The sequence below is a fragment of the Pleurodeles waltl genome, chromosome 3_1 (genome assembly GCF_031143425.1).
Source record: "Pleurodeles waltl isolate 20211129_DDA chromosome 3_1, aPleWal1.hap1.20221129, whole genome shotgun sequence".
Lineage (NCBI taxonomy): Eukaryota > Metazoa > Chordata > Amphibia > Caudata > Salamandridae > Pleurodeles > Pleurodeles waltl.
The window spans coordinates 835,889,454-835,915,880 of NC_090440.1; the positions used below are offsets into that span (position 1 = coordinate 835,889,454).

Consider the following 26,427-nt stretch of genomic DNA (forward strand, 5'->3'; position numbering starts at 1 on the left):
ATTTCTGGACAGACTCACTTCCTGGCAGCTCACGCTATGTCCTTCTCCACAGCAGCAAATTCTGTGCAGCAGTCCTCCGCAAAAGTTGTATTCTTCTTCGTGGACCCCTCATTTGCTGCAGCCTCTAGCTTTTTCCAGCTGGTGATTTTCAACTTCAATGAAAGAGACTAAACCCAATAATGAAAATCTTCACTGCAACTTTATCCAACAACTTCCCCCATCATGATGCCTCCTCCTCCTCCTACTTGGACACCGCCTGCACCCTTGCCCCAGTGAACTTATTCCTACTCAGGGACTTTGTGATTAAACTACTTCCGAGTCCGAAGGTAATTGTGGACGGGCCCAATCCATTTTTTGTAACAGACTCACGCTCCATTGAGGTCCGCCATATTTTTTTTACTTTGGCCCAGTCTTGCACATCTAGATGTCTGCGGTTGGTTCCTTGGTCGTTTAGGTGCTGGTTTTTACCTTAAACTTTAAAAATTCATAACTCTGGGTCTACTAATTGGAATTTGTCGATTTGGTGTCAAATTAGTTACTACACTAACTCTGTATTTCTAAACTGGTGTGTTTTCACTTTATTACTATTTGTGTGCTGAATAATACTTTACACATTGCTTCTAAGTTAAGCTTGCCTGCTTTTGTGCCAAGTTACCAAAGGGTTAAGCACAGGTTAATTTGGTGACTTTAGTGGCTCAACCTGACAGGGTTAACAACCCACTCAACCAACAACCAATTTCTCATAGTAAGTCAAAGAGAAGGTGCTGCAAAAGGAGGCGGAGAATGGTGGGAAAATAGTTAAGAAGAGGTGGCCAGATTTCCATAGTAACTGGCTAGTGCACAGGATAAATCTTAAATCTCAGCAACTACCCACTCAGAATGTTCGTTGATCTGGGAAGACCTGAAGAAGGCCATGCTGTAGGAAACTTCCTGACATTTGACTCCTGATTCTTGCCCGAAGAAGAGCACTAATCCTAGGACTCAAAGACTTCTACTTTGAGCAGACTCCCAGAGACATGAACTGCTCTCAGCAAATCAAGTGTTTTGCCTCTTTTTTGTTTGCTTCAAGGACACAAAAAGCAAAAGGACTCCTAAATCCTAGAGGGTCCAACTCATCAGGGAAGGCTTCAACCTTCATAAAACTTGCCTGGTGAGCGGCCCAGTGCCTAGATGCCTTCCCTGAGGAGCTAGTGACTGAAGGATCGACTAGGAGGGACTTTCCCAGCAATTTTCGGAGGAGTCGGCCATAGCCATTATTTCCACCTCTGGAGGGCCGGGACAATGTCCTGAGGTTTGCCTAGGAAGCACACACCCTTTGCAGGCAAGAAAAAAACAGGTTTCTCCCACTTAGAGCATTTTGTTGTGCTGAAAAATGGTTCAGCTCGACATTGCAGGGAATATATCGAGCATGGTGGAGCCTGGTCCAGCCTCAGCTTCCAGTTTTGCCTTTCAAAAAAGTGACTAAGTCCTAAGGTAAAACCTTGGTCTGGGGTGAGGTGAAAAATCTATCTATCATACAGAGCCACTTTGGAAGCTACAAAACACTGGTTTGTCCCAAACAGAGATGTTGACACCAAAACCAATGGCCTTATTGGGAGTTCAATGACAATGATCCTGAATTTTGAACGACCCTGACCAGCCCTAACGTTAGACCTTGCCCCGCTAGAAGATTCTGGCTTCTGTTTTAGAGACTATTGGACTGATTTATAACTTGGCAGACAGGTTACAACGGTGGCGGATGTCCCATCCACTGAAATCTAAATCCCACTGGATATAATGGGATTTTGATTTCGGGAACGGGTTTTCCTTCACAGCTATGATGGAGTAACCCACCCGCCAAGTTCAAAATTAGGCCCTATGTTAGAGAGTAAAATCATTGACTGGCACAACGTACTTGGTGTATTTGACTTTTGCCGCCATAGCAGTCAGGCTGAGGGTGAGGAATCAACTTTGATGGACACAGTCGATCAGATCCTTGTGCTCTGATGTGTAGGGGGGAGCCTGCCTTATTATGTTCTACTCGTGAGGAAGGAGCATATCCAAACAAGGGCAGGGCCTTGGATGCCTGTGTCATGTAATCCATGAATGAGGTTAGAGTGTGATCCAGTGTTGAATGCTGCTGAGTGGCCAAGCAGTATAAGGCCTGCAATGTCTCCTCGGTATAGAAGGGTGTGAATCTCATCTTTGGCTGTGGTAAGTGCTGTCTCTGCACTGTGATTACTGCAGAATCCATATTGGGAGTGGTCAAGAAGATTATGGAGATCCAGGTGGTTGGTGCCACCATTACCGGGTATGGTAGAAAGGAGATGGGTCAGAAGTTGCTAAGTATGCTGGGGTCAGCTGATGCATTTTTATGGAGGGCTCTGACTGTAGCATGCTTCCGTTACTCTGGGAAGTTTGTAGTGCCCGAGGGCAGCCTTGTAAGTTGATCCAGCCTTGCTGTCATGGTTGGTTCTCCAGTTCCTCTCCAGCTGCTTGCAGAATCTTTTGTAGTCCCATACTTCTGTGTACCAAGAGAGACGGTTGTTGGTTTTATGATGTTTAGTTCCGTCTGGGTTGGTTAGTGTTGATTGTGGCTTTGGCTTTTGTTGTGGAGTTATTGAAATGGAAGAATGTAGTAGTCAGTCCATGTAAGTAGAGTAGAGAGGTGGAGTAGTAAAATATGCAGTTGCTGGAGGTGCAGATTGTGCCGAAGGTGTGTCCCGCATAGATAGTAGGATCCATGATGAGCTAGGAAAGACCCAAGTTATGTAGATTCTTGAGGAGGTCTGAAGAAAAGTGGCAAGAGGAGTTTCCGAGGTGTAAGTTGAAGATATTGAGAAGAAGGAAGTGCTTGGAATTGAAGGTGAGGGGGCAATGAAGTCTTAGATGAGGTCACTGAAGTCGCCATTTAGACTGGGTGGTCTGTAGGTTTGGGTGCCCTCCACGATGCATATGTCACATAAAAGGGGTGTCTGCGTCAATGATGGTAGTGCATTGAGGGTGTCTTTTTAGATGATGGTGAGACCGCTACTGGGTTTGTGGAGGCAGTCCTGGCATACAATTTTATATCCTGCTGGGATGGCCACAGCGATGTTGGGGTCTGAGTCGGGGTTCATCCAGGTTTTTATTAGGAATAGGAGGTGCATGTGCTGTCATTAAGGAGGTCCTAAATTCCGAGGGTGTATTTTTTGTGTGCTGATCTTTATGAGCATGCATTTGATGGTGGCCTGATTGTCTGGTGTGGTGGTGGGTGAAGTGAGGTGAGGTTGTGGGCTGGTGACGTGGGAGTCTGTGTGAGGGGGGGTGGTTCTGGGTTGTTGCCAGCGACATGGCAGTGGGAGAAAGAGAAGGGTTCTACTGTGTTGTGGGGTATGGTGTGGCAGCAGCAGGTTGGGGAGCATCAGGGTACAGCATGTGAACGGTCACTGTGGAGTAGAGGGGGTGGATGAGCCGACCAGGGATCCTTGCACTGGGCGTGGTCCAGGAATAGATGAGGGCAGACGGAATTGCCTTTGGCACAGGAGGAAGACATAGAGGAATACACGGTAAAGCATTTAAGGGGTGGAGAAGGCAGGAGGAGGAAAAGATCTGGAAGAGGTTGGGGGCTGAGGGAAAGAGGCCAAGCTAAGGAAAAGAGTGACAGAAGAAGTCAAAGCAAAGGTAAAGGTAAAGAATGAGGGGAAAGAGGCAAAGGCAAAGAGTGAGAGAAAGATACAAAGGCAGAGAGTGGGAGGTGGGGAAAAGGAGACTGAGAGAGAGTGAAAGAGAGAGGGAGAAAAAGAGAGAGAGAGAGAGAGAGGAAGAGAGAGAGAGAGAGAGAACGTACTGAGGCATTGCTAGAAATGGGGTCTTTGGTTGGCAGTCAGGTTACCTCCAGTCCAAGCAAAGACCCTCACTCTAATCAGGGTAAAGGAGAATCACCCTCAGCTAACCCCCGCTCACCCCCTTGGTAGCTTGGCACGAGCAGGCAGGCTCAACTCCAGAGTTCTAGGTGTAAAATATTTGTACTAACACACACAGTTATTCACTGAAAACACTACAAAATGACACAACACAAGTTTAGAAAAATATGAAATATTTATCTAAACAAAACAAGACCAAAATGACAAAAATCCAACATACACAAGTCAAGTTATTAATTTAAAAAGCAAAAGAGTCTTAAATATTTTAGTAAGCAGTAAAAACACTGTTAGCATTGAAAGGTACCTGGGTAGCATCAAAATAACACACATGAGCGAGTGTGTGACGAAAAAGGTTAGCGATGCATTGATTTCTCACCCGCAAGCGAGACCGTGCGTTGTTTCTCCTTCTCTGGTCGGGTCGGAGTGCGTTGTTTATCCTCTCCGCAGGAGAGTGATATGTCGATCCGGGCAAGCACTCGGGTCCGGGTAGGCATTGCGGTGTTTTTCTGCGCCCAGCAAGGTTTTTGTTGAAAATCCTGCCACACGGTATCAGCAAAACCACACAATGTGGGTTGCGACGTTATCAGCCTCGGTCAGCGGGTGTGGCATGTCATTTCTCCAGCTAAGTGCATCAATCTTCAACCACGATGCAGTTGGAGCATCGATATCTGGCGCAAATCCAGCGGCGTGTCATTTTTCAGCCGCGTCTCGGAAGGTGTGTTGAAATTTTCCCCAAACGGCAGTCTCTGTGTCGATTTTCAGCCTTGCTCTGCCAGCTTCACCTTCCAAGGCCCCAGGGATTGGTTAGGGCACCACTTGGCAGGGCAGGAGTCTCAGCAGAGAGTCCAGGTGCTGGCAGGAGAAGTCTTTGATGGCCCTGAGACTTCAACAACATGAGGCAAGCTCAGGACAAGGCCTTGGAGATTTTTTCACAGACAGGAATGCACAACAAAGTCCAGTCTATGTCCCCTTGCACAGGAAGAAGCAGCAACTGCAGAATAGCTCCACAAAGCACAGTCACAGGCAGGGCAGCACTTTTCCTCAGCTCTTCAGCTCTTCTCCGGGCAGTGGTACTTCTTGATGTCCAGAAGTGATCTAAAGTCTTGGTTTTGGGTGCTCTTCTTATACCCATTCTGGCCTTTGAAGTAGGCTTACTTCAAATGAAAGTCTTGCCCAGGCCAGGCCCCAGACACAGACTGCATTATGTGAGGGCAGGCACAGCCCTTTCAGGTGTGAGTGACCACTCCTCCTCTCCCTCCTAGCACAGATGGCTCTTCAGGATATGTAGGCTACACCCTTGCTCCCTTTGTGTCACTGTCTAGAGAGAGGTACAAACAGCCCAAGTGTCAAACTGACCGAGACAGGGAATCCACAAACATGCAGAGTCACAGAATGGTTTAAGCATGAAAATGCCCACTTTCTAAAATCTGCATTTTCAAACACACAATCTTGAAACCAACTGTACTAAAAGATGTATTTTTAAATTGTGAGCTCAGAGACCCCAAACTCCATATTTCTATCTGTTCCCAAAGTGAATCTATGCTTTAATCATATTTGAAGGTAGCCCCCATGTTAACCTATGAGAGAGATAGGCCTTGCAACAGTGAAAACCGAATTTGGCAGTATTTCACTGTCGTGACATATAAAACACAATAGCATATGTCCTACCTTAAGCATACACTGCACCCTGCCCATGGGACTACCTAGGGCCTACCTTAGTGGTGTCTTGCATGTAAGAAAAGGGAAGGTTTGGGCCTGGCAAGTGGGTACACTTGCCAAGTCCAATTGACAGTTAAAATCTGCACACACAGACACTGCAGTGGCAGGTCTGAGCCATGTTTACAGGGCTACTAATGTGGGTGGCACAACCAGTGCTACAGGCCCACTATTAGCATTTGATTTACAGGGCCTGGGCATCTCTAGTGCACTGTACTAGGGACTTACCAGTAAATCAAATATGCCAATCATGGAAGTCCAATTACACATACATTTTATATAGGAGCACCTGCACTTTAGCATTGGATAGCAGTGGTAAAGTGCCCAGAGTAACAAAAACAGCGAAAACAGAGTCCAGCACACATCAACAACCTGGGAAACAGAGGAAAAAAGTTAGGGGATGCCACGCCAAGGATGAAAAGTCTAACAGGCATGGAAAGAGGTGGAAGCGAGGTCAGGTCTGAAAAGGCCTTAGATTGGTTGTAGGACCGGTCCCAGGTCAGTGGGGAGCTGGGGGACAGCCACCTGTATTGCAATGTTGTTGTTTTGTGGTAATTTTGTTCATCAGCCCCTTCGCTGCCAGGCCTTTTCCCCCTCAGGTGAAAAGCCTTTTTTAGCTGTTTGGGGCAGTTCGCGCTTAGGCCCTCATAACTTTTTGTCCACATAAGCTACCCATGCCAAATGTTTAGCCCTTTTTCCAACATCCTGGGGATTCTAGAGGTACCCAGACTTTGTGGGTTCCCTTGAAGCAGACCAAGAAATTAGCCAAAATACAGCACAAATTTCATTTTTTTTAAATAAATGGCAAAAAGGGCTGTAGAAGAAAGCTTGTGTTTTTTTCCCTGAAAATGGCATCAATGAAGGGTTTGCAGTGCTAAAATCACCATCTTCCCAGCTTTCAGGAACAGGCAGACTTGAATCAGAAAACCCAATTTGTGAACACAATTTTGGCATTTTACTGGGACATACTCCATTTTTACTATTTTTGTGCTTTCAGCCTCCTTACAGTTAGTGACAGAAATGGTTGTGAAACCAATGCTGGATCCCAGGAAGCTAAACATTTCTGAAAATTAGACAAAATTCAGCAAGGGGTAATTTGTGTAGATCCTACAAAGGTTTCCTACAGAAAATAACAGCTCAAATAAGAAAAATATTGAAATTGAGGTGAAGAAAACAGCCATTTTTCTCCACGTTTTACTCTGTAATTTTTTCCTGCGGTCAGATTTTTTAAAGCAATATACCGTTACGTCTGCTGGACTCTTTTGGTTGCAGGGATATATAGGGCTTGTAGGCTCATCAAGAACCCTAGGTACCCAGAGTCAATAAATGAGCTGCACCTTGCAATGTGTTTTCATTCTATACCGGGTATACAGCAATTCATTTGCTGAAATAAAAAGACTGAAAAATAGAAATCAAGAAAACCTTTGTATTCCCAAAATGTGCACAAGATAAGGTGTTGAGAAGCAGTGGTTATTTGCACATCTCTGAATTCCGGGAAGCCCAAACTAGCATGTGCATTACAGGGCATTTCTCAAATAGATGTCTTTTTTACTTATTGTCTTACATTTGGAAGGAAAAATGTAGAAAAAGACAAGGGGCAATAACACTTGCTTTACTATTTTGTGTTCCCCCCAAGTCTCCCGATATAAATGATACCTCACTTGCATGGGTAGGCCTAATGTTCGTGACAGGAAAAGCAACATGGACACATCACATTTTTACATTGAAATCTGATGTGTTTTTTGCAAAGTGCCTAGCTGTAGGTTTTGGCCTCTATCTCAGCCGGCACCTAGGGAAATCTACCAAACCTGCGCATTTTTTAAAACTAGACATGTAGGGGAACCTAAGTTGGGGTGACTTATGGGGCTCTCACCGGGTTCTGTCACCCTTTGCAAACCTCAAAATATGTCCAACAAAACATTTTTTCCTCTCATTTTGGTGACAGAAAGTTCTGGAATCTGAGAGGAGTCACAAATTTCCTTCCACCCAGCATTCCTCCAAGTCTCGCGATAAATATGGTACCTCAATTGTGTGAGTAGGCCTAACACCCGCAACAGGAAATACCCCAAAACACAACGTGGACACATCATATTTTCCTGAAGAAAACAGAGCTGTTTTTTGCAAAGAGCCTAGCTGTGGATTTTGGCCTCTAGCTCAGCTGGCACCTAGGGAAACCTACCAAACCTGCACACTTTTTAAAACTAGACACGTAGGGGAATCCAAGATGGGGTGACTTGTGGGGTTCTCACTAGGTTATGTTACCCAGAACCCAATGCAAACCTCACAATTTGGCCAAAAAAACTATTTTTCCTCTCATTTTGGTTACAGAAAGTTCTGGAATCTGAGAGGAGCTACACATTTCCTTCCACCCAGCGTTCCTCCAAGTCTCCTGATAAAAATGATACCTCACTTGTGTGGGTAGGCCTAGCGCCCATGACAGGAAATTCCCCAAAACACAACGTGGACAATCACATTTTCCCAAAGAAAACAGAGCTGTTGTTTGCAAAGTGCCTAGCTGTGGGTTTTGGCCTCTAGCTCAGGAGAACCTACCAAACCTGCACATTTTTTAAAACTAGACACGTAGGGGAATCCAATATGGGGTGACTTGTGGGGCTCTCGCCAGGTTCTGTTACCCAGAATCCTTTGCAAACCTCAAAATTTGGCCCAAAAACATTTTTTCCTCACATTTTGGTGACAGAAAGTTCTGGAATCTGATAGTAGCAACACATTTCCTTCCACCCAGTGTTCCCCCAATGTCTCCCAATAAAAATGGTACCTCACTTGTGTTGGTAGGCCTAGTGCCCGCGAAAGGAAATGCCCCAAACCACTATCTGGACACATCAAAATGATCAAATACAAAACTACCTGTTCTTGCGGGGGGCACCTGCGTTTTTGGTCCATGGCTCAGCAGCCATCTAGGGAAACCTACCAAACCCAGACCTTTCTGAAAACTAGACACCAGAGGGAGTCCAAGGAGGTGTGACTTGGTTGGATCCCCTAATATTTACTTACCCAGGATCCTCAGCAAACCTCAAATTTAGCTAAAAAATCAAATTTTTCCCACATTTCTGTGCGGGATCACCGGGACAAATTTCCTTCCACCGAACGTTCCCCTCAGTCTCCCGGTAAAAATTATACCTCACTTGTGTAGGTGGTCCAAGTGCCTGTGACAGGGAACAGCCAAAAACATGTCGAAACTGAGGGGGAACCAAAGCGGGTCCAAAAGGGCAGTTTGAAAAAAAGTTTAGGCTGACAGGTGCAGCAGAATCTTTATCTATATAGATGAGACAATGCTGGGTGGTAGGAATTTTGAGGATTCCTGCAGATTCCGGAAGGTTCCATCACAAAAATGCGGGAACAATGTGTGATTTCGAGCAAAGTTGGAGGTTTGCAGGGCATTGTGGGTATGAAAATGGTGTGGGGTGCATGTGAAGCACACCACCCTGGAATCAACCAGATGTTTAGTTTTCCGATGTGTCTAGGTCTTGTGGATTTTTCTACATGGCAGTGTCCTAAAGTCCAAAAAGTATAGCCCTCACCATTCCAAGTGGGACGATTTTGAGGGTTAGCCAAGCTCTCATGACCCAAATGTAAAACCAAAACCCAAAATAATCAAATGTTCTCTTGATTGCCATGGGAGAAGATGTTTTAGTGTGCGGGGGAGAGCTGAAAGACTGTTACCCCCTTCAGTTGGGGTGGGCGCATAACCAGGCCCATACTGGTTGGTAGCCACCTCCCACTATTTTTTTTATTTTTTTTATTCCCTTGCATCTAGTAGACTTTCTGCCCCCCCCCCCCCCGGGGTCTGGATCGGGGGTAATTTCCCAATCTTCCCTGGTCTCTGGTGGCCTTTCTGCCCCCCTTGGGGGAGCGACAATTGCCCAAGGGGCTGCCCCCATACAAAACACACACGTACACACATAACAATCCGTGGTGTCTAGTGATTTCTGCCCATCTTGGGGGCAGATTGGCCTAATAAAAATAGGCCGATCTGCCCCCAAGGGAGGCAGAAATGGCCTAAGTACAATTTGCCCCACAGGGGAGCGACCCTTGCCTAAGGGGTCTCTCCGCATACATAAAAACATAAAGTAAATTAATAAAAGATATATCACTGGTGTCTAGAGGTTTCTGCCTCCCCTGGGGGCAGATTGTCCTAATTACAATAGGGCTATCTGCCTCCGGGGGGGCAGAAAAGGCCTAAACATATTTTGTCCCCCTGGGGAGCAACCCATGCCCAAGAGGCCGCTCCCCTTATGCGTAAGTATATATAAATAAAAAGCCCTGGTGTCTAGGGGTTTCTGCCCAGTGGGGCAGAAATGGCCTAAACTGTATTTGCCCCCACCCCCCAGGGAGTGACCCTTGCCTAAGGGGTCGCTCCCCACATATAAAAAAAAGAAATAAACAAGAAGAAAATTATCCCTGGTGTCTAGGGGGTTCCTGCCCCCCATGGGGGCAGATAGACCTAATTATATTAGGCCTATCTGCCCCCAGGGGGAGCATAAATGGGCTAAAAATAATTTGCCCCCTGGGGAGCGGCCCTTGCCCAAGGGGCCGCTCCACTTATGTGTAAGTATCACCCGAAAAAATTCCCGATGCGATCGGGCATCAGAAATGCTTGCAGAGATATGAAAGGAAAGGACTTTCCTTTCCTTTCATGCCTCTGCCGGCCCCCTCCTCCCGAGCAGAAGAGAAATGCTGAGCATTTCTCTTCCACATTGCGCTGGAAGCATGCTTCCAGCGCGATGGGAGGTGACCTCTGATGAGGTCAGCATGCGATTGCGTGCTGATGTCATCAGACGGCACTGCGCGGTCGGGGTGGAAGGAGAAGCAATTCCCCTCCCAGCCCTGCCATGGGGGGTGTGGAGGGGAGGCCCTCAGGGGGAGCACAAGCGCTTCCCCCAAGGGCCTACACCAGGACTTAGTGGTTACATCCGTGGTGCCTCAGCGCCACACCACCGGACGTAATCACTACTTCCTTGGCCGGGAAGGGGTTAAAATATTCTCTAAATTGTACTGGGGTTTTCCTTTGATTGTGTTTTTTTGACTTTTTAACTGTTTTGGGACTATTAAACGCTTTACACATTACCTTCAGTTAAGTCTGTCTGCTCTGTGCCATTGCTACCTGGGGTGGAGCTCAAGTTTAAATTACTGACTGGACCTAAGACGAATAGTGGCATTACTGCTTTTAGGGGACTATCATCCACCCCAGCTAATAATTTACTTGCTCACAGTTTGTTTTTGTTGTACAATTGTCAAATTTTAGATGCACCCGAATACTAACTTGTACAAGTGACTTAAATTTAAGAGAGGAACCTGAAACTAAAAAGAAATATCATAATGAACAAATTACACCAGAAACAAGTTATTAGCTTTGTAGAAAAAAGAAACATTAAGCAAAATAATTTTGTGGAGATGCAAAACATAAAAGAATTACCCTTAGAAGCTTCACAAGAACTTCACTTATAGATATTCTTTGTAAGGGCAATGAATAGTCTAATCAGGATCTGCATATGTCCAATTGGAAAGTCGAAAGAACAAGGTTGATATGATGTCAGAAAAGATCTAAGTCTCAGTAGCTAATGAACAATCTGAGAAAATAATTATCCAGATGGAAGCACAAGTTAAACTCCACATCAAAAATGCAGAAACACTTAGGATTCCGGAAAGAAGGTCCAAAGTCCCAGAAAAAAAGCTTGAAGAGGGTAAATATGAAAACTTCATACCAGAAGGAATGGATACCAGGGAAGATGCTGATGCACAGGTTTGTTCTCATATAAACCATAGAAGTATCAGATGCATCACTAAGCTCCCATGTAACTTCGCTTCAGGGACCAATCAAATCTCTGTCGTAGAATATTCAACTATTGATAGCACATCATGTCCCATATCTTCTACTCAAAGATGGATTCCATTCAAGAACAGTGATTAAATACTTTCAGGATTTCCTGATAAAAGTGTTACTACATACCAAAGGTAGTGAGAAAATGTGAATTAAAACCTCACTGGTTTTTCATTAGCACTTTTCCCTGATCTGTCTTTTATTATGGCAGGAAAGTTAATGGAAATTAGAACAGCTTGAAATGATATGAAAAAAACACAGATCCCATTAACAATCATCGATTTGACAGCCCTACTATGGAAGGGAGCAATGTTGTGTTTTTTTTAGCTTTCTAGATAGTATTAGGAATTATTGAGATGGAGCTGATTAACTTTTACACATACTGCATTGATAAGTAATAATCTGCATGGACTGCAAAGATTTAAGGTGGGCCGGTGCGCGGATGTGACTTAGGGGAATTGTTTACTCTATTTTTCCCTGAATTTAATGCCTAAAAACTTTTAACAATACTTACCTCAATTCGATTTTGCACTCACACTTTTGACACACAGAGGAACGCCATGTTCAGCATGATCGTGCCATTTTTTAATTCTGCTTAGAGCCATTCTGGGACCACATTTTGGAAAGTTAGCAGTCTAGCGGCTGCATGGACTGCAAGAATTTATTACGGACCAGTGTGCGGACATGCCGGTGGAGCGCCAGAGGCGCCTAAGTCAAGCTTCTCTGCACTTGTTCACACTTGGCCAGCGCCAGCAACGCTGCCCAATTTTCTCCTCAGCCGGGTCCTCGCCAGAGGTACTCTCGAAGGATATTCATACATTAAATCCAAGTTCGCTATGTTCCGCGACACTTGATTTAACTACTTCCACTCTGCCATTTTCCTGTCTGCACAGTTCCTTTAAATTAGAAGGGTGTAAACAGGTTGTCAAAGCTTTTTTGGGCAAATGCTTTTCCAGTGCTATCAAGCTATCCACTAGTACATTAAGGATTCAGGTGGCAATGATAAATGTTGAACCTCTGCACAATAATGCAATGCATATCTTTGAGCTCCTTAGAGACAACTCTTGGACATTATCTTTCTCACTGAAACTTGGATGAATGACTGGGTGGCACCAGATATTGCCTTTGCAGTTCTGCAAGGTTACTGTGGGAGTGTGACCTCCTAATATTAAGCTAAGGTGACACGTAACAGGGCAGTAACATCTACTACCCTCAGAGGTCGACTCGAATCTTTTGACTCAGACAGGAGTAATGAGATCATCAAATCAACAATAATGAATTAGAAATGTATACACACCATGACCTATGTGGTCATGTTACCACACCAATGTAGTAAAATGTAAACATTTATTGCCCTTAAATTGACAATGTTAACGTCACATAAATGACTGAAGAATCTCAATCTAATAAATGCAATTACCATTAAACACCCCAAAAGAATTCTGCAAAACATTTTTTTAGATATAGCAAACTTCATTTATGTGTGAAACTGAATCAATTTCAATCAATTAATAAACATTTAAATTAATTGTTGGATCAGACATCCTAACTACCAAATTCTAATCCCTGTGGGCTGGGCTTTGTCACATGCAAAAATAAAAAATAAGACAAAAGTGTATTTAGAAAAACATTTAAGTACGGAACAAACAAACAAATGGAGGGAAAAACCTGCAAAGGAAAAACAAATGCACGTTGGTTATATTCCTTAATGAGACAGCACCTTGTGGAGTCTTCATCAATAGAGCACAGGAACAGCAGGTCTACAGAGAACAGCATCAGGAACTTAGGAAGGGGCAACAGTTCAGTAATGTTGGGCCTAATGTAACTGAACTGTTAAAATCATACGGTAAATATAAAAGCTGCAAAGAACTGACACTGGTAAGAGATAACTAGAATCTACACTGACTGACCAGAGCTGAATGAAAAACTAAACTGACTTGCATCACCTAAAGCTTTGCTAAATTAAAGTCTCAAAAGTTACTAGCTAGGCTTCTATTGGACAAGACATTGAGGTGGGTTAGTGCGCAGCCAATAAAATGTCATCTGGGCTTCAGTTGTATCTTTCTTTGTTCTCTATCCAAGATATGGTCACTTTCATACTCCTCTCCGGATAGCAGTTTCCATGTAATAATTACATTTTTTAAAACAGCAGCACCAAACATAACATTTAGCTAGTATTGCTTCATTTAAAATACTGAGGCTCACTGTTAACACCTGCAACATTTATCACAAGGAAGTCCAGTACGAGAAGGACAGGGAACGCCATAGCTTTCCACTGTGAGCTTTCATAAACAATGTTTGCAAAAGCATTTCAGTATAACATTTTAACACTGCTTCTGGAAAAATACTAAAACATGGATCTTTTTACTAATGCTAATACATGAAGACTAAAACATGTATAATAATTTCAAACCATTAGCTCTGTAGTACATTGATATTATTCATGTTTTTTCAGTACATGTAGTTATAAATAATCAAACTACATTTTTACAGGCACCGTTTATTTCACATCAAACTCGAAGTGGCTAACACCATGTCAGACACATTTTTAAACACGCACATTTTATTTTTCGAACACACGTTTCTCCATTTAGGCCTTTTAGTACGCATTAAACATTTCATTTTAGTTACTAATTTTTATTAAGAATGTTTGCTTTCTATTAATACTCAATCGTTCATCATGACAGAGTAGGAAAGAGACGGGTGGTGTCACCATTATTTTTAAACACTCCCTGAAACTGAGTTCCTTTACAAGCCCTGAACTATCAGGGACTGAATCTTTGGGCTTCAGTGTTTCCCCGTCCCGAACAAAACAGTGTTGGGATTGTTACTTTATTGCCCTCCTAGCCGTGCCTCTAATTTCCTGATGTCACTGGAGGAAAGACTGTCCAGCTTTATGTTAAAGTATTCTACCTTTACGGTACTCAGAGATCTGAATATACACTTGGATAAGTCTGAAGATCATCATGCCTCTCGTCTGTGGGACATGATGTCCACTTGCAATATGATTGATTTAGTGGACAAACCTACCCACTTGGCAGGTCATCTTCTTGACCCTATTTTTTGCAATAGTCATATCAGGGTGTGTGAGGTCCTGAGTAATGTGTGGTCTGACATGTCAACAGTGTTCTCCTGCTGGATGTTGGAACAAGGTCATAGTGTTAGAAGGCTTAATCCCTCTCTACCACATCGCAACTGGGCTAAGAATAAGACTAAGGAAATAGCTCTGAACCTTAAATATAATACCCTAGTGTTTTCCAGTAGCATTGAAAATGATGCACTGGCACTCAATGCCTGGCTAACCAATATGGCTGACCAGATAGCACCTTATGGAGTAGGCTTAAGCTTCCAGAGAAGACCGTCATCCCCCTAGTTTGACGATGAGCTTAGAGCCTTGAGACATCAGTGCAAAAAGCTTGAAAGTGCTTGGCATAAACACTCTTGACCAGTAGATAAGGAGCGCTATAAAAAAGAGTTCTCCTCTTATCATGGAGGAATAGAAAAAGTGCAAACAAATTATCTGGCGACTGAAATCTTGACGTCTAATAACCTAGAGAGGTTTTTAAGATCAGAAAAAAAATGACTAACCCGTCCGCTCTCCCTCAGACATTAGAAGCATTATCAAAGCTCTGTTCTCAGCTATCTGATTTTTTTTTAGAATTGAGTGGTACAGGTTCAGAGGATATAACTAACTCCTCAGGGCAAGATGATTGCATTGTCAACAATAGTAAATATCTAATTAAGCGGGAGGCCATCCCTTGTTAGCTCTGCCCGCCTCATGTGCTCTCAGTTCTCCTGAGGATCCGTGTCTGCCCCAGATTCTGGGTACTCATGCAGAGGTAATCAATCCTGGCCTAAATTTGTTATTAAATAAGTCCTTACTACAGGCTATCATCCCGAAGTGTTGGATGAAAGCTAAACTCACCCCGCTGTTGAAGAAACCGTCAGTGGATAAGTCTATTTTGCCCAATTATAGGCCGATTTCCTTGCTGACAGCTTCTTTTAAAATTCAGTAAAAACTGATCAATACTCAGCTTTCCAGTTACCTTGTGGTCAATCAGATGCTTCATCTGATTGACCACTGATTGGGAGTAGTGTGGTACAATGGTTAGAGCGGCAAACCCTGATGCAGAGATCTGGCCTGGGATGAGGGTTCAATTCCCACCTTGGCGGTCTTGGGCTCAATTCCCTTGGACCAGATAATTCTTGCCTTGGTGCCTAATGTAATTAGTGGGTCCCACTCTGTAACTCTGGGCAATAGCTTGCTTAATCTCCACAATTGCCGACAGTGCTTGGATGCCAGGCTTCACCCTGGGGGTCCCCAGGAGTGGGTGCCTCACAGGGAAAAGCCAGGAGGGGTTCCACAGCGGTATGCGTACAGCGCCTTGAGACCCTAAAGGGTGAGTAGTGCGCTTTACAAGTGCGAAGTTTACATTTTTATCTTTCGCAATCGGGTTTCCGCCCTGGATTTACCACAGAATCTGCCTTAGTTGAAGTCTCTGATGTTATCAAACTCGGATAGTAGAAAAAGGTGGCCTTATTGTTGCTGGACCATTCAGCAGCATTTGTTATGGTCTCCCACTCGATCCTGCTGCAATGCTTGCAGGACATCTGGATAGGTGGGACAGCTCTTTTGTGTCTATGCTCTTTCTTATCGAACAGATGCCAGTCGTTGTGGATGGCACTGTTTGCACCTGATCCCAAGTTCTTGGATTTTGAAGTTTCCCAGGTCTCTGCTTCCAGTCCGATATTATTCAATATCTATATCTGTCCACTGGCATCCTTGATGGAGTCTTTTGCGGTGCAGATTATTTCTATGCCGACTACACAGAGTTAGTGCTAGCGTGGGATGGAGACATTTCAAGGGCCCAGAACAAATTTAAGTAATGCTTTTCGGCAGTGTTCAATTGGATGTCCCATAATATTCTTCAATGCAATGCCATCGGGAGGAGAGATCTGGTCCAACTCATCCTCCTCTCCTCCGACTTCTTCCACTGTAATCAGGAATTTAGTAGTAAAATTTTATAATAATCTCCTTTCTAAGTCACAACTTGAGAGCATGGTTAGGACATGCTTTGGCCTTCTTAGGATGATGAGGAAGTTTCTGTTTATGCTCCCCCCTCTTGTCAGAGGATCCCTGTCCATTCTTTGATAACATCCCGGCTGGACTATGCGAAGGTACTTTACTGGGGGCTCTCAGAGTGCTTGATAAAGGCAAGTGTGAAATTCAAAGAATTGACGGTGGTCCACAAAGCTTTCTATGAACTGGGACCTAATTATTTGCCTAAGTGGTGCCTGCATTACCAGCCTACCAGAACTTTGTGTTCTGTGGTTGCAGTACTGACAGTCATTTAATACTAAGAGGAAAAAATGGGGTGATTCTTCCTTCTCTGCTATTGCAACTAGAGGTTGGAACTCTTTGTCACTGTATCGCCGAGCCTAGGCACATTCACACCATTTGAAAACTTGGCCTTTTAATGGAGTGTTTTAATTTTTCCCCGTGAAGGTTTTCATTTTCACTCACCTGTAGAGTTGAGACACTCAAGTGAGTAGCTGTGCACTTCACAAGTGTCTTGATTTGATTTGACTTAGTAATAGGGTGGGGGTGGGGGAAGGGAGATAGAGAGTTGAAGTGGTAAAAAGGGTAAAAATGAAAAGTGGATGGACACTCCATACTCTTGATTGGAAGAGCACAAAAGCACTGTTACTTCGCACAGCCACTGTTTAGGTCACAACATAATGCATACAAAACCGCCTAGCAAGCCATTAGCCAGTATTCTTCTGTCTCAAATGCTTTGAAAATCTTACTTTGACAGCAAAAGCCAACTGTGATCAAGAGAACTCCCCCACAAGCAATGATGTCACTATTATTCTTAAGTCCTGTAAAGATTTAAATAATGTATACCTGAGCTCAACCACTGGCACAGCGCTGCTAGGCTTATCTTAAGAAAATGTGTAAAGTCACAAAACAGTTAAAAAGTCAAAAACACAACCCAATGAAAACTCCACTCCAATTTAGAGAATATTCTAATGAATAAAATGATAACAAAACAACAAAATTCTAATAAAAATAGCACAAAAAAAGCCAACGGTGGGCCACTGGTTAAGCTAGATCAGAAGAAAGAAAAGGATTAAGGATGGCGTTGATGGATCGCAGTTCAGAAATACACGTCGGATTGGTCCAGATCATAAACCTACCTCCAAATTTTAACAATTTCCAAGAAGTTCTCAGTAGGGCACGGCTGGACCCAAAGACAGGCTTGTTGATGATACGTTGACAAAGGACAAGGTCTTGATGAAGTTGCAAATGAAGGCGGGAAAACCTCTAAACAGAGAAAGTCCAGAGTTGGCAAACTGAAAGTCACTGACATAGACTGAATGAAGCCTGTGAGGCATCATGTCCAGTGAAGATTTCTACCTTAATTATACTCTTTTCTGAAAGTCAGATTTCATCAGCGGGGCAAAGCTGCAGGTTGTAGCCAAAAAGGTTTAACATCATTGGACTTTTGCCAGGAGTTGTAGAAAGGAACATAGCGGAATCTGAAGAAAAGTCAGGCCCATCAATGATGCACCCGGGGCAGATGAGCTGACAGATTGGTCCCAGAATTTTTAACGGTTCTCCTGGCGAGAATTTAGCAAAACGTTTTTAAGTCCCAAGCTTTTTGGTTTAGGCCAAAGGAGTACATTCTGACACCACCCAAGAGTTCTAGGACCTCAGGAAGAGCACTTAGGGGCAGGACTCACTCCAAGAAAAGCCACTAGTAGGGTCCAGGGTATATCCAGTAGAAACTAGTCAGCTAGGCTCTTTCAGAAAAGTGGGCTTTTTGCAGCTTTTGTGTCTCTGTAGATTAACAGGAGCCCAGCCAATTGAACCTTGGGGTCCACTTCTTTGTCCTGGGTACAAGTGTGAAAAAGTCCAGCTGTTTGGGTTTGCTCACAGGTCTCAACAGCATATGCAGTCCTTCTCTTGTCGTCTGCAGGTCCAATGGTCCTAAAGAGGGTGCCCAGGGGAGCCTTATTTATCCTAACACTAGCCTGTGGGTAGGGGTGACTCCTGGGTGACTCCTGGCCCCTCCCTAACCAACAAGGAAAAAGCTCCCTGGGGTAACTCTACCTTCTTGTGCAGAAGCTCCTATGAGCCCGACAAGAAGTCATCCCACAGTTCCCGCTCTACCTAAACCCAACATGGCAGAACCTTTCTTCCCCCTTGTGCAGATCTCCCATGGTCACACTACAGGTGTGGCCAAGGAAATTAATAAACTCTCCTCTGTGTTCACTCAAAAGTGGTTCTGGTGGCAGCTCCTTCTCCACTGGGATTGGTGACTAGCTGGCTAAAAACAAGAGAAGGGTGCAGGCAGAGTAGACCTCTTTGTAGAAAATTATTTTCCTGGAAACTTCCCAGATAGTCATTCTGACAGGGGAGCAGAACAACTCCCAGTATGCATGGCCTTTATCTCAGCTCTGAGAAGTTTACACTAGGGGTTGGCAAAATATTATGTTCTGCCAGAGGAATTGGCAGAATTTTGGCTATTCTGTGTTACCCTTGTAATGCGGAGTTCTGGCTAAATTCTACCAATTTCCTTGTGGCACAATATTTTCTCACACCAGGTTCCAAAACAGTAAGTGTGAGTGAGATTTGGCATCACCTAGCATGATTTGTGATCACTAGGAGGACATCTGTCGAGATTTTTCTAACATGGGTGGTCACAGGCGGACGCAACTGTTTGTGGTCAGAAGGCTGTCGATCGAGAAAAACATCTACTGTAGCTGTAGCAAAATCAACTCCAATAGCTGTGCCCTCTGGCACACCACATAGTGCCATTCGCCCTGATTTTTCAGTGCAGGATAAGTTCTCAGCATTATAATCACACCATGAGCTATTTCTCCCCTTTGGCAGAACTCCACATGAATCTCGCAGTTATTATGTAACTCTGCATAATTACGAAGAGTCATATTTTGTGTCTTTTACCCACCCCTAGCTCACACCTCATTAAAGAGCTGTTCAGCTCCGGTGTAACAGCTGGAATCGCATGCATATGGACTTCTAAGCTAGAAGGTTTAGTCAGGAAACATGAATTATTAAAAGCACTTTTGTGAAATATTTTGTTTAAATCTGAGTTTACTAATAGATTGGATTTGTGATAAGAATTAAAAACATGTAATTAATTAGCTTTTTAGCTGGTTCCCAGGCACAAATAGCATTCATACATTTTAATATTAACTCCAAGTACTTTTCTATGGAACAACTATTCCTGTTGCAGTGAAAATAGCTTTTGGGGCCATTTCACCGGAAGGACATATTTTACATTAAACTTTTACATGTCCTATTTTGTATACCATGCAGCCTGTCTTACTGAGCATTAATGTTTACTTAGGAGTGTAATAATAATATTTAAAAGGAGGGTGTATGACAGTCAAAAGGGGATATTTTGCCAAGTTGAATTTTCATTTTCAACCTGCATAGCCAGATTACTGGTGGCAGGCCTGTAGTCATGTTTTTCATTGTCACTTTAGTGGTGGCACAATATGTGCTACAGTCCACTAGTGGCATTTGAATTGCAGACCCTGTGTACATTTTGTGTTATATACTAGGAAATTATAGGTAAGATAAATGTGCCAATTATGAGTATAGCCAATTTGCACATGCTTTAGGGATCAGATCACATGCACTGAGGCCCGATTAATAGAATCCCAGTACGCAGAGTCAAAAAACAGCAGCATCAGTCCAAAATAAATGGGGGTGATAATGCAAAAAGTAATTTCCTTACAGAAATATAGTGAAGAAGGTTTCAATATTAATATAAACATAAAACATAAATATCCTCCCACAAGTTTATAACATAAATACATGTAATTCAAGAAACAGAACAAGATAATGTTGATTGTAATGTTACCATATAACCTTTTACATACCAAGAATACCTTTGCAAAACAGTCATCATATGTATATATGTTCTGTCTTCTCCTAGATGCAAAGTTTAAGTATTCATCCTACTCTACTTGTGAGTGGAGGTACGAAGCCTGTGCAGCAGCTTGCTTCAAAACATGCAGGGATCCTTTGGGGGAGACTTGCCAGGCTGTGCCAAAGTAAGTGTTTCAAACATTTTTTGTTGATGTTGACTTTCTATGACAAGGGAATGCGGTAGCAGGTATAATTTGGATGACAGCATATCATTTACAATAAAACTGGTTTAGAGAATTATCAGCAAAAGATAATAGCAAGCTGTAAACGAATGAATAATCTTCTGATCCAATTGCATGTACTACCATTTTCATTTATCTAGGAAACAAAGAAATGTAGTATTGGCATTATTACCTTCCTGTTAGAAATGTATCTGTCTCAGTAAATCCATCTGCTCCATCTGATTTTGGCCCCTTGCTGATTGCACTGAACCACTACAAAGATAGCTACAGGCACAGCCGATATCCTCGCAGTAGTGTAATGATGCCTGCATGCAAGCAAAGATGATCACAGTCATCCAATACAGTAATTGATGATTTAGATATTTCAAAGCAGTGCATTCATGGTGTGCAACTTCTCCAGGGGAAAAAGCCTTAATTGGTATCTTCACTCATTTGGGTTTCTATTAGTGTAGGGGCCCCAGGTTATTCTTACGAGCCTGCCACACATTTTGCCAAAAGCCTGCTTAATTTTAAATCCACTTTGGGCCTCTTTACATTTATCTGCCCTCTTTTCTCATCCAGTCTCTTCATTTCACAATGGTGGGGTTTCTCATCTCTTCTACCTCCCTTTGTCACTTTTTCCTATATTTCTCTTCCCCTTTTTAATCAATTTTCTGCCATTCTCCTCCTTGTCACAAATTCAGTTTGATGATGGAAATATGTCCCAGTCTCCAAAAGTGAGTGCCAATTCCAAACACCTGCAACCACCTGTACAAATTAGGCATTGACAGAGAAAGGATGTGTTGGACCTGGCCTTTTTTTTACTGGGCTTCCCCCATATTTTTTTGTTTTGTGGTGCTCAACCTTTTTTTGTTGCCACTAGGACTCTTTGCACTTTCCCCTGCTAACCAGTGGTAAATTGTTTGTATTCTCACTCCACAACACAGTACAATCACCATATACTTGATTGGTACATTTTAATTTACTTGTAGGCCATTAATAAAGGGCAAGGGCCTGTGAATTAAATGCTACTGTTTGACCTGCAGCACTCATTGTGCCACTCACTAAAGTACCCTTTTAAAATATGTCACAGGACTGCCACTGCAACCAGTAGCTCTAGGTTACCTTATATTTTAATAAGTGATAACTTTTGATTAGGAACAGATATGAATATGGTGTTTATGCTTGAATTGCCAATTTAAAATCCTCTTTATGCTAAAGTCAGATTTTAAGTCATAATTCTGACAATGCCACTTTCGGAAAGTTGTCATTTTTGTGTCATAACAATTTGCGCTTTCTGCCAGTGCCATGGGTCACATGACTATGAATGGTTCTGCTGTTAGCCTTTGTTAATTCCTTCCAGACATGAACAAAAACTGGATTAGGTATGGACAGAATAGACCATCCTGCCAGGATGGCTGAGGGGACTGTGCCTTGCCCCTCTTACACTTCAAAGGGCTCTCCTCCAACAATCACAAAGGAACCTGACACTAGTCTATTGCCACTCGTGACTTCTTGGAGCCTTGACAGGGGAGGGGGGACGTTTCTGGAACCTGGCCTGGGGCATTATGGGGATTCCCCCTACTTTAAAGGTTGTCACCAAGTATAAATATTGGACTAAACCTACACTAAAGTCCAACAGACAATAGATTTATTTTCGACATTTATACCTAAATGCCAAATCTCTAAGAAATATTTAAAATAATAAAATGTTAAGAGAAATGTCTCACCCATCAAATGGTTGCATTCTTCCTCATCAGCGTTTTCTCTCACCCCAGTAGATAAGTACCGCTAGGGTGGGTTCAACCATTTCTTGGAAACTCATATTGTCGTAGTTTGGACTCTTGCTCTAGGCAAGACTGCTGGTTAAAGGATGACAGTACTTTTGTTTGTAGGCGACTACGCCTTTCCTACAACAAGTTGCAACTGTTGTCCCAACCTTACCGGCTCACTAGCAGCACCTCACCAGAAACACAATAGTAAAAGGTGATTTGTGGCAACCTTTATGCATGGACTCGAGAATAAGACATCTCAGGGAGTGTTGTGGTTAAACGAAGACTACCCTTTTCTCACAGATATATCATGTCTCATACAAACATAGGCAATGACAAAGATGCAGTAACGTTTCAATAGTTTTTATTCAACATAACTGCAATTTGCGATAAGTTGCATGGGATACAATGATTAGGCTAACGAATAATGCAAGAAACAGAATTGTGAAGACGAGAGTCATTATTACAAAGACCCCCACCATCTTACAATGCACAGGATAAGACATATGAGATGTACTATGCCCTAATACGCTAATGTGAAAGGCCTAACCTCCTACCTAAAGGAGAGCTGGCTTTGTTAAACCTAATGTTCCAGTGCCATGTCCATGAGAGAAGCCCCCAACCCTCGTTACCTTGGAATGAGGTCTCTATCTCAGACTCTGCAGGGACACGAAGACTGGGTCAGTGTCAAGACGACTGCAGCATCGATATCAGCGATGGTGGCGATGCCCTCTGGTCGGAATCCCTCTGATTATCTGTCTAAGGTGAAATATATTTATACAGATCTTCAAGGACCCCTGACGTTGGTGTGTTCCCAAACAATAGATAACAGACATGCTTGGGATGGCAAATAATATAAACAATCCCTCAAAAGTATAGAGAGGGTAAATCCCTAAGTGTGAACAGCTACTGTTTGTTTGTCTTTGGTGCTTGATCTTGAGGCCTTAGCGCGGTGACACTGATAATGTAACTCATAACAAGTGGCCTAACTCTAAACAAAGCAGCCATCTTCGAAGAAATAAATAATTAACTGTGCTAAGACAGAGCAAGCTAAGTAGGTCAAAAGTCACCAGGTGATGGGGGCACGGGTCTGCAAGCCAAAGATAAAGCTAACTCCTGTTATCCCATTAAAACGAAGTAGGATTCAATACAATATATTTGTAGCTTCTGGACAAAATCCAGTTCAAGTTAAAACATGGTCATGGGTTTACACAATTAGTTTATTAGTGGGAACTCATGTCATAATTTAAAACACAAAGTCGGATGCTGCTTCGGAATACAATGATTCTGGCATCCCTAGTTTGCCGATGTTTCAGCCAATATCTACATGCCCAAATGGAATGCTCGGCTTCTTCAGGGCCCATAAGCCTCCCTGCCTTTTCCCAACTAAGTGTAGGGGAGTAGTGGAAATTGAGGAGGCATATGGCTCTCCTACCTACAGTCTTTGTAAGACTATGTGGAATTTATAAAAATAATTCTGTTGAGAATCAGACATACTTATAGAAGTATGAATGCTATTGTGGGCACTTGACTTCACATGTGTTAAAAAATGTGCACACACTAATGTACAACAATGTGAATCCATCTCTATTACAAATCACATGGGATGCTTGAGGGGCTTTCTCATGCTTCATATATTTGGTCTTGTGTGTAGGAAATACCTATGGGAGTAGAATATATGAATGCTATGTTGAATAATGCATTTGTTTCTTACCCAACTTTAGGTCTTTATGGCCCCATCTGCTCTAAGAGGGTAGACGCTTCCCTGTTGTCACACTCTTTTAAAAACAATAGATTTTTAAGAGTTACAAATCACTCTATCAGCTAGTGTATCCCCCTTATTCTAATTTCACTTTATATAGTGTATATAGGCCATTTGCTGTCAGTGCACTGGCAACCCGGATGGTTCATGCCTGAAATGTTCTCTCATCTCAATAACATATTTAATCTTATAATCATAGATCTTGATGAGATATGCATGCTTCCCTTTCATTTTTGCAGGCCTAAAGATAGCTTAAGTTATGCTTGTATTATATGTATTATACGCTCATATACAACTGATATTTCTATTATCCACTGCTTAAAACTGTTTGGACTTTGAATTTTTAGTGGTGTTACTTCATGGCCATGATTGCATGTCATTCTTCACTTATTTTCATGGTAAGCTAGTATGCAAACGCATCAATGGGTCCCTAATGGGATCTATGTAGTGAACCTCCAGTATCCCCTTTACATATGTATGTAACAATACGTTCTCCAATTAACTCGGAGTACCAGCTTACCTCAGCCTCTTTATTGAAATGATACTCATAAATCTCTCTCTTAACATGATGTTTTAAATAGTATGACATTTATGCGAGTACCACAATCAAATTAAAGGCACTACTCAAACAGATACACTTAACAAACAACAGATTATTATTAAGCAATTGGTATTTGAAAGTCACCTTGATTAACTCTTAGGACAGTGATTATAAGCCATTGCAGAAGTAAACAAAGAATGTAAGGAAATCAGGCCTGCTTTGGGTTCTAAAGTGTCTTAAGTAGTATGACAATTATGCGAATAGTGCAAGCCAAATGAAAGCACTACACAAACAGACACTCTTAACCAAACAACAGATAATCAAGCCATTGGTAATTGTAGGTCATCTTTATTCACTCATAGTGGCAGTAATTATAAGCCACTGCTGAAGTAAACTAGTAATGTAAGAGAACCAGGCCCGTCTCAGGTTTCAAATGAGAGGACCTAAGACCCATTTCTACTCACTACTCCAAGGGTACAGTGTCTCAGTTGCACCGATCTTCCTCTGCCTCAGTTGCGTCGGGCGCAGATAAATGCACCTGCGGACATTCTAAAGGCTAGCGTCCATGAGCATGCCACCACGGTCACGTGCTGTCTGTATCCATGGTCCTCGAACAACAAGAGCATGTAAAAAATTGCTTTGTTTTTTGCCCGCACCCATACTAAAAGTCAGCGTCCCTGTGTGTGCTGTTGTGATCACGTGCTGGTGTACGTCTGGCGGTATCCAGAATGACAAAATCACATTTGATGTGGATTCGTGAAAACCATATTGTAATGCTGTGTTTATTATGCTTGTTTCTTGCTCAAAAAATGGGTAAGGTCATATGAAAGAAAATTCCACTGCCAATTTTGACATGTCGCACAAGCTGAATAATATTTATACAAAAGCAGTTGCTTTGGTAGACTCTTATTTCAGACAATGCTATATCCCAGAATGATGCAAACCCATAATTACAACAGTTATATAGCTAGAGAAAAAAAACAATTAAAAAAACATAGAAACAAATGAGAGGACATGTCCTATCTCACATGTGCATAACCTCATGCTCTGATTTTCCTGAGATAGGATAAGCATGACATAGTTTTACCAAAATAAAGTACATGCATCAAAATAACTTAGAGGACTGATACTCCTTCTCTACTTTAGTAATACTAAGCCATAGTTATTAATTTGTCAGCTATATACTACACTGGCATCAATAATAACACTATGGTGTGTCAATGATATTAGACCATCTGTTTAATTTCCATGAAATCATGCCTAATTGTTTATCAGTGCTTCAATTGGGCGCATGGTATATCATCATTGAAGTCCTCGGTGTCCATTCTCAATCTATAAATCTAACATTGCTCATAGTTAAATATTTTATCTGCCATTTGGGCACTCTTACTCATAACCCTGTCCAAGATTACCGACCTCAAGTCATTCTCAGAGTCACCCATCCCCAAAAAGTGTCTGGTTAGTTTTGTGTTGTCCTTCCCACATCTTATTGTGCCACGATGTTCATTAATTCTCACTCTGGCTTTTCAGAGAGTCATTCTTAAAAATCTCATATTGCAAGGGCAGGTAAAACTATACACTACATTGCTTCTACTGCAGTTTGTGTGTGTGTTCAGAATCTCAGGGACCTAAATCCACACATTTTCCTTTCAACAAAAGAGCACACACATTACAACCGCACATGGATAATGGCCCGTGATTATGGGGATTTTCCATAAATCATGGATGGTAGTGTCCTTTCTTTCCTCTTAGGTCTAGCATGAACCACCATATCTTTTATTGACATATTA

The 26,427-nt window shown here is 42.6% G+C and overlaps 1 protein-coding gene across 1 annotated transcript in view; it reads left to right on the forward strand.

The window, feature by feature from the left end:
* Window positions 1-26,427, forward strand: part of OTOG (otogelin) — a 956,473-nt gene that overhangs the window by 565,487 nt on the left and 364,559 nt on the right. Inside the window, exon 33 of the mRNA XM_069221482.1 lies at window positions 20,409-20,526. Within this exon, the coding sequence (XP_069077583.1) occupies window positions 20,409-20,526 (118 nt within the window). The remainder of the gene's footprint in view (window positions 1-20,408; window positions 20,527-26,427) is intronic.